Source organism: Lagenorhynchus albirostris, chromosome 16, assembly GCF_949774975.1.
Source record: "Lagenorhynchus albirostris chromosome 16, mLagAlb1.1, whole genome shotgun sequence".
In the NCBI taxonomy this organism is placed as follows: domain Eukaryota; kingdom Metazoa; phylum Chordata; class Mammalia; order Artiodactyla; family Delphinidae; genus Lagenorhynchus; species Lagenorhynchus albirostris.
The window spans coordinates 15277390-15291800 of NC_083110.1; the positions used below are offsets into that span (position 1 = coordinate 15277390).

The following is a 14411-nucleotide window of genomic DNA, read 5'->3' on the forward strand; positions in this document are numbered from 1 at the left end:
GCTTACCTATTTCAGATCCATTAATGGCATCGTAAATAAGCGTTTTGCTAATCTGAAATCTCGATAATAGTAAAGGCCCATTTATCTGCCTAGCTTTCAATCCTCGGACTACATTAGATTGGGGGGGTGGGAGGGGGAATTTCTCTGGATTTTCTAATGAATATATTGCTTCTCTTCCCTATTACTTCCATCCACCAGAAACCCAAACCACATTCTTAGAGTTGCAGCCCATTGAAAATATTTCTCCTGTGTAATGAGTTCTTAAGGGGCTGGGGTGCATTTTTGCTTTTATCTGCACAGTTTAGAGGCTGATTAAATCTTTGTTGTAAGGTGCAGTCATGTTGCATTATACTAAATTCTTTATACAACGCTTGCTGCATTGGGCAATGTTGACCTTATGTTGGCTAACCTGTTTTCAATGGTATCGCATGTACGTTAAACGTTTAAATGTTCAGAAACCTATAATAGCTTTCGTCCTCTGTACTGTGTAAAAACTTCTAATAATCAGATGATAAGATCATATCCTGTGGGGTAATTGTGTTGTACCATGACAGGATAACTGAAAAAACATTCAGTGAAAATCGTACCAAACGGAAATCACTATATGAACAGCGATTGTTTGTGTGCCGCGTGAGAAGAGCTCTGCTCTTCAGGGCTTAGCTGGTCATATTTCTACTTGTTTCCTTTTAGCTGCTGCCTTTCTTGTTTTATTTCGGGAGCCTTTATTCCCTGAGCCACTATAATTATCTTTCAGTGATTTAGAAGGGAAAAAAAACACTCACTTGACCTTTACACACACACACACACACACACACACACACACACACACACACACTCACACACTCACACACACTCTCCCTCTGGAAGCCTTGAACAAGCAGGGTTTGTGTTTGGATTCAGTTTTACCTTAGTCATGCCTCTTTCCAGATACAAGAAACATTTAATTCCAGATTTCCTGCTTCTGGCTTTAGGCCTTTGACCAGCAAAGTGAAATGTATTTTTTACTGCTGTCAGCCAGCCAGCTGCTGAGCTGAGTGAAGGGAAGAAAAAAAAAAAAAAAAAAAGAAGGAAAAGGAAAAAAGAAAGAAATGAAATAGAAGTGTTGCCCTGCTTCTTGAACTTGCAAAATTGTGCGAGGAAATTAAAAGTCTCCTTAGCACCCATCTAGAAAGCTGGGTTGGCCCAGGACTCTCCGGACCTGAGGTGAGGGGTCCTCACCTTGGGTGTCTCTCCCAGGCAGTTCTCTGCTTCCTCTCACCCCCTTCCCCACACTCAGAGGTGATGCTGTCATCCTTAGTGAAGGGAGTCCCTCCCTCATGGTGCCACCATCTCAATTAGAGAGTGGAGTTTGGGGGGAGGGTGGTACCAACAAACAATAACCATTGGAATCCCCGGACTTCAGTGCTCCTTGGGTTCCCATGGCAACCAAACAAAAGTAAAACAAACCTATCTGTCCTAACAATAAAAATATGTTTTCATTAAAGTCAATTTAACATATTTTTCCTAATTTAAAATATTCAATGCATTTTGCTCCCGGACAAAAATCCCCAACCTGCCACTGCTGAAGGGGATAAAGTCCCTGGCAGAACCATGCAGATAAAAGCAACTGGGGGGAATGTTGGGGACTTTACAGATGAGACGGAATACATTCAAGTATGAACAAGATTGCTTTTTTTCTCTCTTCTGCTTAGTTATGCTTTTTATTATATAAACATTAACTGTAATATTACAGTGGGAAGCAGGTATTTGGCAGCCATATATTATTTTAGTAAGTCTACACAGAGAGAACAGTTTCCAGTTTTAGCAGCTGTAACATGTTTAAACTCAGTTTGTAATGGGATCTGAAGATAACTATTCCCCATGGGCTGTGTTGATCTTCATGGCTGGCCCGCTGCCAGACGCAGGGCTCGAAACTATTATTCACGCCTTCTTGCACATACCTTGCCTGAGCATGCTCAGTGATGACTTTTGTTTCTAATTGCTATACACTGAGATTTGACTTCCCCATAATTTACTTGGTAAAGAGTGAAATATCACGATCGCAAATGTCCCCACGTCTGTACTCAGAAACCCGAACAGTTGTGTACGTTTAAGTAGCTGTGATCCAGACTGCATAGTTAGAAACCAGTTTTAGGATAGCTAACGAATATCCAAGCCAAAGAAGTTTTTGCCTGGGAGTCTTAGTTTAAAAATAATTACGGTTCCCAATATTTGAACAGATTTATGTTGTTTATAAGCCAAGTACATTTTCTTCATTGAGTCAACTTGTCTTATTTAAAACAAATTATGTTTGCTGTATTAAAGTTCATATTTTTAAGGCCGAGTCTTGTATTAATCCCACAGTGAGTCATTAATCATACCAAATGCATTATAAAAACTTTAATCACTGAAGTTGAAACTGAGATTGTAATGCAATCCATCCCGTTTAATTACATCAGCTATTTTTCCCTTTCAGATCAAGCGCTACATCGCAAAGGGAAAACAGATTAAAACAAGAGCTGTTTGATGTTTCTCTTTTTAGAGCAATTTTATGTACTTTGTTTAAAAAGTTATATAATTAAAATGCTTGAATTTTTCAGCCCTCTGATTTTTGTGGCTTGAACGTTCTGTCTGCCTGCCTTCTCTCTGGGGCCCTCTTTAACTTGGCACCCCAAAACAGAGCTTCTCCTGTGGGAGGCACCTGCCCCCCTAAGAGCTCTGGGTAAGACAGCCGTCTCCCGCTGTGCTGCGCTCCCCTCCCGTAACCTCTTTATCTTAAGTGTCTGGTCTGTATTTTGACATGAATGAATGCAAACTTGGGAGACAGGCAGAACTAGGTTCAAATTCCACATCTAACAAATGGGGTGACTCAGGCAAATTATTTAGCCTTTTTGGGCCTCAGTTGCCTCATCTGTTGAAAAGGGAATAATAATAACAACAACAATAATAGTAAATACTCCACAGGGATGTTGTGGGCATTACGTGAAATAACCTATATAATGTACCTAGGGCATCACCTGGCACATACTAGTACTTTACTGGAACGTAAGCCTCAGGGGCCTTGAATATCTTGCTCGCTGCTGTATCTTGGTGCCTAGAACACTGCCTGACACATAGTTAGTGCTCAATAAACAGCTGCTGGCAGAATGATAAATGAATGGCAGCTAGCATTATAGTTGCTATTATTGTGATGTGGTTATCAGCATTTAGCCAGGTCCCAGGGGCAGTGATAATGATGTGACTTTGGATGTGTCCATTGGTATCCTCGGTGTACAGCTTCGCACAACAAGAAAGAGGTCTTGCAATAAAGCAGGATGTAAGCTACCAGGTGCTGGTTTTGACCGGGGAGACAAGAAAGTAAACCCCCATAGCATCGACACTACTGGAACTGCCTGCCCTGACCGATCCTCTCTTCTGATACCCTTGTAGATTAATCCTGCCGTATGAAAGGTTTATTAAAGGAGAGGAAGATAAGCCCCTGCCTCCAATCAAACCTCGAAAACAGGAGAACAATTCACAGGAAAACGAGAATAAAACAAAAGTATCAGGAGGCAAACGCATCAAACACGAAATCTCTAAGAGCAAGAAAGAAAAAGAGAATGCCCCGAAGCCCCAGGATGCATCAGAGGTGAGTCGGGCTCCTCCACAGAAACACCTCTGTGAGGTCGGTCCTGCCTCGGGGTCTTCTGGAGCCCTGCATCCGTAGCTGCATCCCTGCCAGAGACACCAGCAGGCTAAGCAATCTAATCACCTAAACGTCACCATTCCCTGAGGAGTGGGCCTTTCGGGGCAGCACATGGATTGATGGGATAGGCCAAGAGTAGGATCTAGAAGGAAGCAAACACTGTAGAAAACTGAGAGCAGACCCGACTTTGAGATAGAAGGAGCCAGAGCTTCAGCTCTGAAAGCCAAGGGACTCCCATGCGAAAGATGTGGCTTCTCTGCCATTTCACAGCCAGCCTGTCTGAGGAGTTGGTGTGACTTTAAAGCACGCATTGTGGGATCTGCTGTGTCTCTGCAGGACTGTCCTAAAAACTTCAGAGACTTGTTTGCCTCCATTAATTGACCTCTGTGTACCAGACTTGGGTTAAGACCAATTTAGAAACATCTTAAGTACGTATTATTTATAGGGGAATTTTGAAATGGTTCCTCTGAAGCCATGATTATCTGTCTTGTTAACAGGTAGTTTCTGAACCTTTTAAAACAGGCCCCAGCTACCCACAGCCCCCAACAGCTCTCTGGTAGAAGCCGTTACTGTCATCGTCCAGACAGTCATGGGGGATGAGCTGGGCTCTGTTTCAAGATGAATAATAAAAAATCTCTGCCGCCCATTAAAAAAAAAACCCAAACCAAACCAAAAACAACTTAGCAGCCACATTTGAAGACAGCACGTTCTAAGATTCAACCCCAGAGGGAACTTTGGTGCTGATATTAAACACCCCCTAAAAATCAGGTTTATAATGAACACATAAGAGACTCTCTAATTAAACACCAGCTTAAAACACACACACCAGCCTCCTAACTAGAAATTAACTTACCCAACTGACTCCTGTGTAAGAAGATAATATTATTAGTACCAAGAAGAGAAATTTGCTTTAATTTTTGTTTCATAATTATTTTAAGCTCTAATAATTAAAAGGGGGGGGATGATGCAGAGATTTCTAAACATCTGCAAGCTTGCAACATAAATGGCCAAAAGCAAGGAAATTCCAAGTTAAGGCTTACATTCCATTCTCCCTTTATCCTGTTGGTCTGGTGATTTATCATAGGGCCTGGGAGCAGTGAGTTCTATTAGATACCATATGTACAGCATTGCCAAAGCACCAGGGGACAAACTGAGGACCAAGAGGCCAGCTGGCCTTTGAATGGCTGCACTCTGGGCGTGAGAATTGAAAGGGCTGCTTTGTGAGTTGGGGGAGGAATCCTCAGGCCATTGCCCTGAGCCCGTCAGCTTGGGAGGCGACCGCTGTCAGGAGTAGAGCCCGGTGCCCTGCAGTCCACAGAAATCCTGAAAGCCTTAAGGCTCCCTGTTTCCTATAGGCCCCCACAGGTTCCCTTCAGGGACTGCAAGTATCTAAGGGACCGAGGTCATTATGATCATGTTATCTAAACAACCTGGAATCCAACACCCTCTCTCCAAGGTTGACCCAAAGATCAGAATCGCTCCCCGCCTCCTACACAGACCCATGTTATATGTATATAACAAGTATATTTCTCTCTCTATATATAGAAATACACTATACATAGCAAGTATACACAGCAAGTATATTGCTGTGTATACTTGCTATGTATAGTGTATTTTGTATTGCTATTTCTATACATAGCAAGTATATTTCTCCTCACTGTGTGTTTGGGGGTTGAATTTTATTGTTGTTGTTATTATTGTCATTGTTTTTAATTTGGAGATAGGAGGGCTTAAAAAGCCCTTCTAGTCAAACCCACTGTCTTCAAGTAATCAGATTATAAGCTGTGTGGTGGGAAGGTACCATTTAATATACTAAGGCAAATCATAAAATGCCATCCTACGAAAAGGCTCCTTTACTTTTTTTTTTCCTGCCTAGCTTTCAATGACCTCCTAAACCTGTTTACAACCAAAAACCTAGAACTCCATGTACCTGAAGGCCTAGGTCATAGAGACATCAGTGGGGCTGAGACTCCCCCACAGCGCCATCAGAAACTAACACTTAAATGCAATATGCCTTTTTCCCTAGCCGTAGTCATTTTTCTATATTTTCATGTAATGTATAAGCTCACGAGACCAATGATGACTGTTAGTGTAGAACAAGTAATGATATTTGTACTGGAAAAGGCAGCTATTAGTACAAAAACAAAGAAAGGAAAAGAATGATGATAAGTATCCCTAAAACAGAGGGCTATCTTGAAGTGGGTTTAAGGAGAAATATCTATGAAATGGGTGTGGTTCCTTAAAACTTTTGTTCCTACGCATCCCTACACCAGCATCCTCAGTCTTGCCCAAAGATGCTAAAGTGGTAGACACTTCTTTCCTTAACAAAGAAGATAAATATTCAAGGGATGCGTTTGCGGGGAGGTGGGGGAAGACCATCACCATCTCAGTATCACCGTTTTGTGACTGTTCTCCACCAAGACACATCAGGGCAGAATGACAGAAGTTTTGAAAGAACTTGCCAGTCCCCCTGGGTCACAGATGGAAAGTTACGATGGCCTTCTAAGGCCAAAGTCTGCACAGCTACGTCATGCAATGAATGAGTCGAACTGTGCCCACAACTTCTGTCAGTGGGGACACATAAAGACCATCCCATCTCATCGACTACAGCTTATTTCAGTGAACAGAAAAGCTGTATGTGTTGTGGCACTCACTGCTTGAATTTTGACAATTTCATTTTCAGCTTTAATGGAAATGTAGTTTGCTGCAGCCTAGAAGGACCTGGAGTCCTTCTGCCCCTCAGGTAGACAGGCTGACACAGCATCTGCATAATTTTTCAATATTATTTTAGCTTTATCTGCATGTCATATGGCACTGGGTAGAAATTATTAACACTTAAGCATCGCTAATGTAACGCATCATACTGAACACGTTAGGACGGGATTTGCTCTCGAAGAAAAAATAAGGGGTTTTAGTAAGTTTGTTGTTGAGACGGGGTTGGATTTTTGAAAGAGATTCTAAAAAAATCTTTCTCCAAAGTGTCATAAACTGCAACATGTAATTTAAAACCCATTTGGATAATTGACTGATTTGACAAGAAAACAACCTCAGAATTAAACTATATATTAGAATCAAGGAGTGATATATGACTGTATACCGGCAGTACATAATACTTTGCTATTTTGATAGGTATCTCATAAGGGACTGGAGTGAATATGCATATTTCCCCTAATGTTTCTGTAATTTATATTTCTTTGTTTAGAGCCATGATTGGGGAGTAATAAAGCTTTACAGAGACTCCATGAACTGACTGAAAAGGCTGTTTTCAAAAAACGGCTGTGTGTAATATTTTATTTCATAGCATAAAGTGTCAACGCATTTGGCTTCCTTCTGACTATCTTTTGCGATATTTTATCAGGTTTCGTCAGAGCAAGAGAAGGAACAAGAGACTTTACACCAGAAAAGCATCGCTGAGCCTCTCCCAGTAGCAGACACAAAGAAAAAAGTGGAAGGGTACCAGGATTTTGCAGCAAGGCCCCTGGTGTCCCGAGCAGACCCAGAAAAGGACGACGACACAGATCAAGGTACCAGCAACGAGGAGGCAGGAGAGGAGGGGCCTGCCCCTCCGCTCGCGAGTGCCCCTCTGGCCCCCGAAAGGGATCCAGCCCCGATCCCCGGGGCTGGCAAACAGTCGCGCACCTCTCCCCGGGCTCTCCTGGACTCAAAACAAGAACCCAAGCCCTGCTGTTTTACAGAGAGCCCTGAAAATGAACTCCAAGAAGCGTCCTTCCCCGGCTTCCCCACCACGCAGCCACCACTGGCAAACCAGAGTGAAATGGAGGATGACAAACTCCCCGCAATGGCGGATTACATCGCCAACTGCACCGTGAAGGTGGACCAGCTGGGCAGTGACGACATCCACAGTGCACTCAAGCAGACCCCGAAGGTCCTTGTGGTCCAGTCATTTGACATGTTCAAAGACAAAGACTTGACTGGGCCCATGAATGAGAACCATGGACTTAATTACACGCCCCTGCTCTACTCAAGGGGCAACCCAGGCATCATGTCCCCGCTGGCCAAGAAAAAACTTTTGTCCCAAGTGAGCGGGGCCGGCCTCTCCAGCAGCTACCCCTATGGCTCCCCACCCCCTTTGATCAGCAGAAAGAAACTGATTGTGAGGGACGACCGCTGTTCGGGTTTGTCCCAGGCCCACCACGGCCAAAGCACTGACCACGTGGCAGTCAGCCGGCCGTCGGTGATTCAGCACGTCCAGAGTTTCAGAAGCAAGCCCTCAGAGGAGAGAAAGGGCATCAATGACATTTGGAAGCACGACAAGCTGGGTCGATCGGAGCCCCACCGCTGCGGCTTCTCCAAGCATCACCTTAGCCCCCTTGCCGACTCCTATGCCCTCAAGCAAGATGCTCAGGACGGCAAGGAGAAGCTGCTGGAGAGGAGGGCTCCTCCCCACTCCCACATGCCCAGCTGCCTGGCCGATTTCTACTCGTCGCCTCATCTCCACAGCCTCTACAGACACACTGAGCGCCACCTGCATAACGAACAGACATGCAAGTACCCTTGCAGGGACATGTACGGGGAGTCGGAAAACAGTGCTTTTCCCTCCCACAAGCACCAAGAGAAGCTCCACGTGAATTACCTGGCGTCTCTACATCTGCAAGACAAAAAGTCGGCTGCGGCGGAAGCCCTCACAGACGAGCAGCCAACCGACCTGAGCCTCCCCAAGAACCCCCACAAACCCACAGGCAAGGCCCTGGGCCTGGCCCACGCGGCGCCCGGGCCTCAGGAGAGCAAGGGCGCCTCCCAGTTCCAGGTCATAAACAGCCAGAGTCGAGACTGTCACCCCAAGGCCTGTCGGGTATCGCCCATGACCATGTCGGCCCCTAAAAAACACCCTGAATCGCTTTCCAGATCGGGAAAGCCTCACCCCGTGAGACTGGAGAATTTCAGGAAGATGGAAGGCATGGTCCACCCCATCCTGCACCGGAAAATGAGCCCCCAGAACATTGGTGCGGCGCGTCCCATAAAGCGCAGCCTGGAGGATTTGGACCTTGTGATCGCCGGGAAAAAGGCCCGGGCCGTGTCTCCTCTGGACCCCTCCAAGGAGGTCTCTGGGAAGGAGAAGGCCTCAGAGCAGGAGAGCGAAGGCAGCAAGGCCACGCACGGTGGGCACGCCGGGGGCGCCTCGGAAGGCCACAAGCTGCCCCTCTCCTCCCCCATCTTCCCAGGTTTGTATTCTGGAAGCCTGTGTAACTCGGGCCTCAACTCCAGGCTCCCGGCTGGGTATTCTCATTCTCTGCAGTACTTGAAAAACCAGACTGTGCTTTCCCCGCTCATGCAGCCCCTGGCTTTCCACTCACTTGTGATGCAAAGAGGAATTTTTACGTCGCCAACAAATTCTCAGCAGCTGTACAGACACTTGGCTGCAGCCACACCTGTAGGAAGTTCGTACGGGGACCTTTTGCACAACAGCATTTACCCTTTAGCTGCTCTAAATCCTCAAGCCGCCTTCCCATCTTCTCAGCTGTCGTCCGTACACCCCAGTACAAAACTGTAAGCCTGGCTCTGCCCAGCATCCCAAATGGCGTGGATAACAGAGCTTCACTCCTTAGCCTCGGGGAGACGGCTTGTAGAATTAGAAGTCAGTATTCTTCTAATCCGGGGTGAGATCAGTCCCGGCCAAAAGGGGCCCAGAGGGGAGGTGAACATACCTGATATTTCCGGGATGACTCTAGCCCTGGCTGGTCAGTCTTGAGCCCCTGCCAACACAGATGCCCTCGCACCTCAGATGGTCCACTTTGCACGGGGATCTTGTGAAGGGGATTCATGTGTATCCAGGAAGAACTTAGAGGACCCCGTCTGAGTTCTGATGGTCAGGAAACAATCTGGGCAAAAAAGGGCAGATATTTCAGAGGAAGGGGCAAGGAAGACTGGCAAATATGCCAAGGGATGCCCCACTCTTCATAAAACTCTCCAAGGTTCAATCAATGCAATGTATAGTGAAACTTCAATAGATCTTTCATTTTGACACTATTAAACAATCCAGAGAAGTAAACACTGTTAAACTGACTGTATATATTTGCTTCTTAAAACTACCCGTATCACTGTTTGCTCACCTAATTTATATACAGGTAGTCCTATTTTCTCCCAGTTCCTTCTTGTCCCTTTTTTTTTTTTAATTAATTAAACAGTATCGCTTTTGTTTGCAGGTCTTGTTTCTGTTTTATTTTGTTTTGTTTTGTTTTAAAGGCTGACTGTCCTTAGTTGTTGATGTGTGTTTGTAATTTTTCCACATCTTATCATTTTGAGCAGCTTTGGGTGGTAATGTTATTGTTTACAAATTGAAGCAACTGATCCTAGTGGAACAAATGATCAAAGAAACAGTTGAGCACACAATGGTGCAAAGAACGTTCCTTTGCAAATCTGCAACTTAAGGATTTTTTTCCTCATAAATGGCATAGTTGAAAGAGCTTATACACTGCTTACCCGGCCAAATGCTTTGCTTTGAAGTGTTGGGTTATGTGAAAATATCGAGCATTGTACTTACCTTATCTAGGCTGTGAAACTGTCCTACATACCAGAGGAATCATAAAAACAAAAACCTCACTGTCAGCGAGCTGCTGAATAACAGCAGAGTCTAGAGGACATATCTGTGGGCTGCACACATATTTTAGGAATTTCAGAAATTAGAATAGAAGCCAAAATGATTTACATTCGTGTTGGCACTGATCCCTTTAAACAGTCTGGGAAGGGGGGTTGGGAAGAAGATAGAGCTTGACTATCCAGGAGAAAGTGCACAGCCGGGAGGCCCAGGCACCAGATACCTGCCCAGGGCCGTGGTCTTTCGAGTAACAGGTAGTCACATTGCCTTCATCGAGTTGGTTTCTCGCTATTCCCAGGAAGAACCTCACAGGCCACATCTTTGGAGGTGGCCGGCAAACTGATTACCCAGTTCAAAAGAAAGCCATCCTCTTTGGGTTTATGGGGCATGACTTCTGTGTGTATGCACACACATCGGGTGATTTGTGTCATGTTTTTAACCACCTGGCAATACGGCCCACTTAACAATTTCTTTTACTGTTGGGAAGAAATGGTCAAGCTGTTCAAGCAGTCGAAAGATGCAGAGAATGTATACTGTCATTCTTGCCACTTCATTCGTTTGCTGCCGAGATGTAACATCAAGGTGGATGCATTTTCTAAGTGTGTTAAAAGTCGATCGACACAGAGAGTGGATTTTCCTTCCAGGTCCCATCCCTGCTGATAAGACTGCTTTGATGAACTCCCCAGTCAACCCTCCCCTGCCCCCACCACTACCGGTAGACATTAGGACCATAGTTAACCAAGTCTTTTACCTGTGAGATATTTAATTCTATGAAAATGGATAGCCATTTTCAACTTCTAAATAGGTAACCTGACTGCAAAATGATCAAAACTGGTAAACAATGAAACCGTGGCTCTTAAACCAAGCCATGCATGCCATGCATTTGTACTGAAATGTCTCTATGATACGAAGCCAAATATTCAGTGTAGCATACTTAATATCCAAAGGTGGAAACAAGAGAATGTAGAGATCTAGTGTTAAGAGTTCCATTTGCTTCAATTAATTATTTACCTTCCTGTGGAATAATATATATATATATATATATTTAATAGAACCATAGCTAGACTAGTAGAATTTAGATTATAAATGTGTGAATGCAGATTATCCTGCTATTGCACAAGATAGAGGGCGGAAACAAATCTCAATTCCAGCTGGCAGAATGCTGGCCAGGACCCACAGAAGGAAGCTGCACTAGACTGAATAAGTCACAGAATCAGAGGACATGGAAGGAGGAGGAAACGCCGGTGTTTCTGCAGCTGACATGGGCTAGATCCTACATGGTTTCTCTGAGCTCGTTTCTCAAAGAAAATGGGGGCATCTGTCCCTGGTGGAGCTCACCTATCCATTTTGAATATGGGGCATTTGTTTTCCCCACTGCAATGATTTCAGTCTGGTTTCATCATGTTGGAATTCGATCACACCATTTTCAAACAATGTTAACATAGTCCAGCTTTTGTTTTTCTCATCTCTTCCGAGGAGGAGATTCACTGTTTCTGTCTGAGGAAGCTCATACCCTTGGCAAAACAGCAGGACAAATAAAGAGAAATGGGGGTATACATTCCCAACAGAAGCAGTGTGTTGTTTTAAAACTCCGAACAGAGATCTTGGAAATCCTTCAAAAAGACCATTGAATTCTTCATTGGCTGAGAACTACATTTTAAAAAGTCTTAAATAGGGCTTTGTTTGCATTGTTTGAGTTCAAGGGGCCTTATTATTGAATGGAATTGCACAAGCCTTTCTTTGTGCAATCAAACCATTGTTATTGGTAGTTCTGTAAAGGAAACTGTGGAATCTAATTGGCAGTGGAGTCATAAATCTATTTACGAAGTGTGGCTTCCAAGAAATGTTGCAATTCAAAATGCACTAAGTCCGTGATTTACTGGAGATTTGGAGATTCTAAATAATATTTCTGAAAAACTTCTGGCTTAACTTTTGGCAACTCAACATTAAAGGAAAAAAAAAACCCCACAAAACCCAGCCCAACCAAGTTTCAGAATTAAGTATTCTAGTAAGTGATTGGAACTTGTAATCTTTGCCACAGGACTGACTTATTTATTTACTAGCTAGAAGCTCTTATGTTCACTTGTTTATCAGGGCATATACAGAAGGGTTTGTTAAAACTCAGCATTGACTTTACAACTTTCTGACCTGGTGCATGAATTCTCAAGTACTGTATTTCACTGTGTTGGTGTGTCTGATGGAAATTTCGAGGTGATCCCACAAAAATATTTTATGTAGTGTGCCTTCAAAGAGAACCATTTATTTCTCTTCACTTGTTGTCCCACAAGTCACATTTGGTCGTGGTCAGCCAAGTCCCATCTGGTCTAGTTTTACTCTTGTCCCAATTTTAAAGAAAAATGGGAACAAGTCTGCCCTGGTGAGACCCACACCATTGCAATGAGTATCTTGAGCACTTAAATTCCAGTGTTGGCTGTTGATGTATTTGATATTCTGCTTGTCTCCTCATGGTTGAAATATGTCTGAAGAATAGCAGCATAATCTCTTGGCTGTTTATACTTTTTTAAACCTTCCTGTGTTGTAAATATTGTATACTTTTGGTGACTCCAGCTCTGTAACCTCTATGCTCTTCTGTAAGGTGATTATTTGTATATAGCAACATGGCCCAGTGATACTATATAGTTTCCCAATGGAGAGGTTATTGAGTAACCTTTGCATTAGTTTAAACACTACCAGAAGAATGCTGAGCCAACTATAAACACTCAATTTTGTATGTTTTCCAAATTGTACTTATTACTGCTTTTGATACTGTATTACGTGCCAATAGTTTCCCAATCACATAGCAGGCAAGAGATATTTTGTACTTTTTGATCCACTGTAATATTTAATAAAAAATGTTACTATCTGTTTCCTTTTGGGTGTCATCTGTCACTTCCTCCTGAGGAGCCCTGTGACCTCACCAGAGTACTTTCTACCCCATTGTCCCCAAATAGGATACTAACGATAACAATGATGAGGATGATGTGTATGTTTGTTGAGAACCTACTGGGTGCCCATTGGGCATTACTCTTCACAGCCCCATGTAAATGTGGTTATGCCCATTTTACTGATGAGAAGACTGAAGCTTAGGTAAATCAACTTGCCCAAGATCACCTGGCTAACAAGTTGGCAGAGTTAGGATTTGAACCCAGGGCTCTTAAGTCTACAACTTCCTTTGTATACCATGCTCCTCTCCTGGCAGGTAACAGAAGTCACCATTTACCTATTTGCTTATTTGGTCCACAAAGATTTTTTCATGTCTGAACTGCCAGGCATAGTGTTAGGAGCTGGGATTACAATGGTGAGTAGAAGATAAAAAATACTGTCTCTGGAGTTTATAAATCTTATGGGAAAGAGAGTTAATCAAATAGTCACCCACATAAATAACAGAAGTTCAACCTGACCTAGTTCCAGGGGAGAAAAAGTGATACATGAAGAGGAGGTGGTGACTAAACCTATAACGTGAAGGATGAGTGTGAGTTGACCAGGTGAGAAGGAATTGGGAGAAGAGTTATCCAAGCACAAGCTAACACATATGCAAAGGCCGGGAGGCAGGAACAAGTTTAACTTATTATAGGAATCGAATAAAGCCTATGTGACAGAAGCATAATTAATAAGGTCCAGGGAATGAGGTTGAGTTGAGGTTCAGAGTATAGCAGGGGTCAGCCAGATAGGTCCTAAGAGACCAGGTTGAGCATTTGGTCTTTATCCTAAGCAAGAAGAGGTTTAAGTGGGGAGGTGATATGTTCAGATTTGTCTTTTTCAATATCACCCTCTGGCTGCTGTGTGAAGGCATATTGAGAGCAATCTATTGCAAAGATGGTGGTAATTTCAGTTGCGGTGGTGGAATGGAGGAGTGGATACATTTCAGAAGTACTTGGAAGGAAGGATGAACAGACTTAGTGATGGGTTAAATGGAACAACTGATGTATATTCAGGATTGAAAAGCTAGGAAAACAGCACATTCTGATGTCTGGTGATCATGGACAAAGATTTCTGGTCTTTCATCCCCTTGGTCCACTGCCTCCAAGCTTCCTCCTGGTTTTGCTCAGCTTGATATTAGTTGAAGTGAGGCATTCACAAAGTAGCACCCTGTGTGCTCCCTTCTTAATGGGCCCCAGAGAGTGGGGCAGGGGAGAGGGTGGACAGACTCTGCTGAGTGTCTTAGTTTATCTGGTCAGGGTGGACTTTGAA

The 14411-nt window shown here is 43.8% G+C and overlaps 1 protein-coding gene across 2 annotated transcripts in view; it reads left to right on the forward strand.

Moving 5' to 3' along the window:
- ARID5B (AT-rich interaction domain 5B) overlaps positions 1-13087 on the forward strand; it is a 189355-nt gene extending 176268 nt beyond the window's left edge. For both annotated transcript variants that reach the window (XM_060125627.1, XM_060125628.1), the window contains 2 exons: positions 3409-3607; positions 7023-13087. In XM_060125627.1, the coding sequence (XP_059981610.1) occupies positions 3409-3607; positions 7023-9176 (2353 nt within the window). In that variant the 3' untranslated portion in view covers positions 9177-13087. The remainder of the gene's footprint in view (positions 1-3408; positions 3608-7022) is intronic.
- Positions 13088-14411: the final 1324 nt, after the last annotated feature.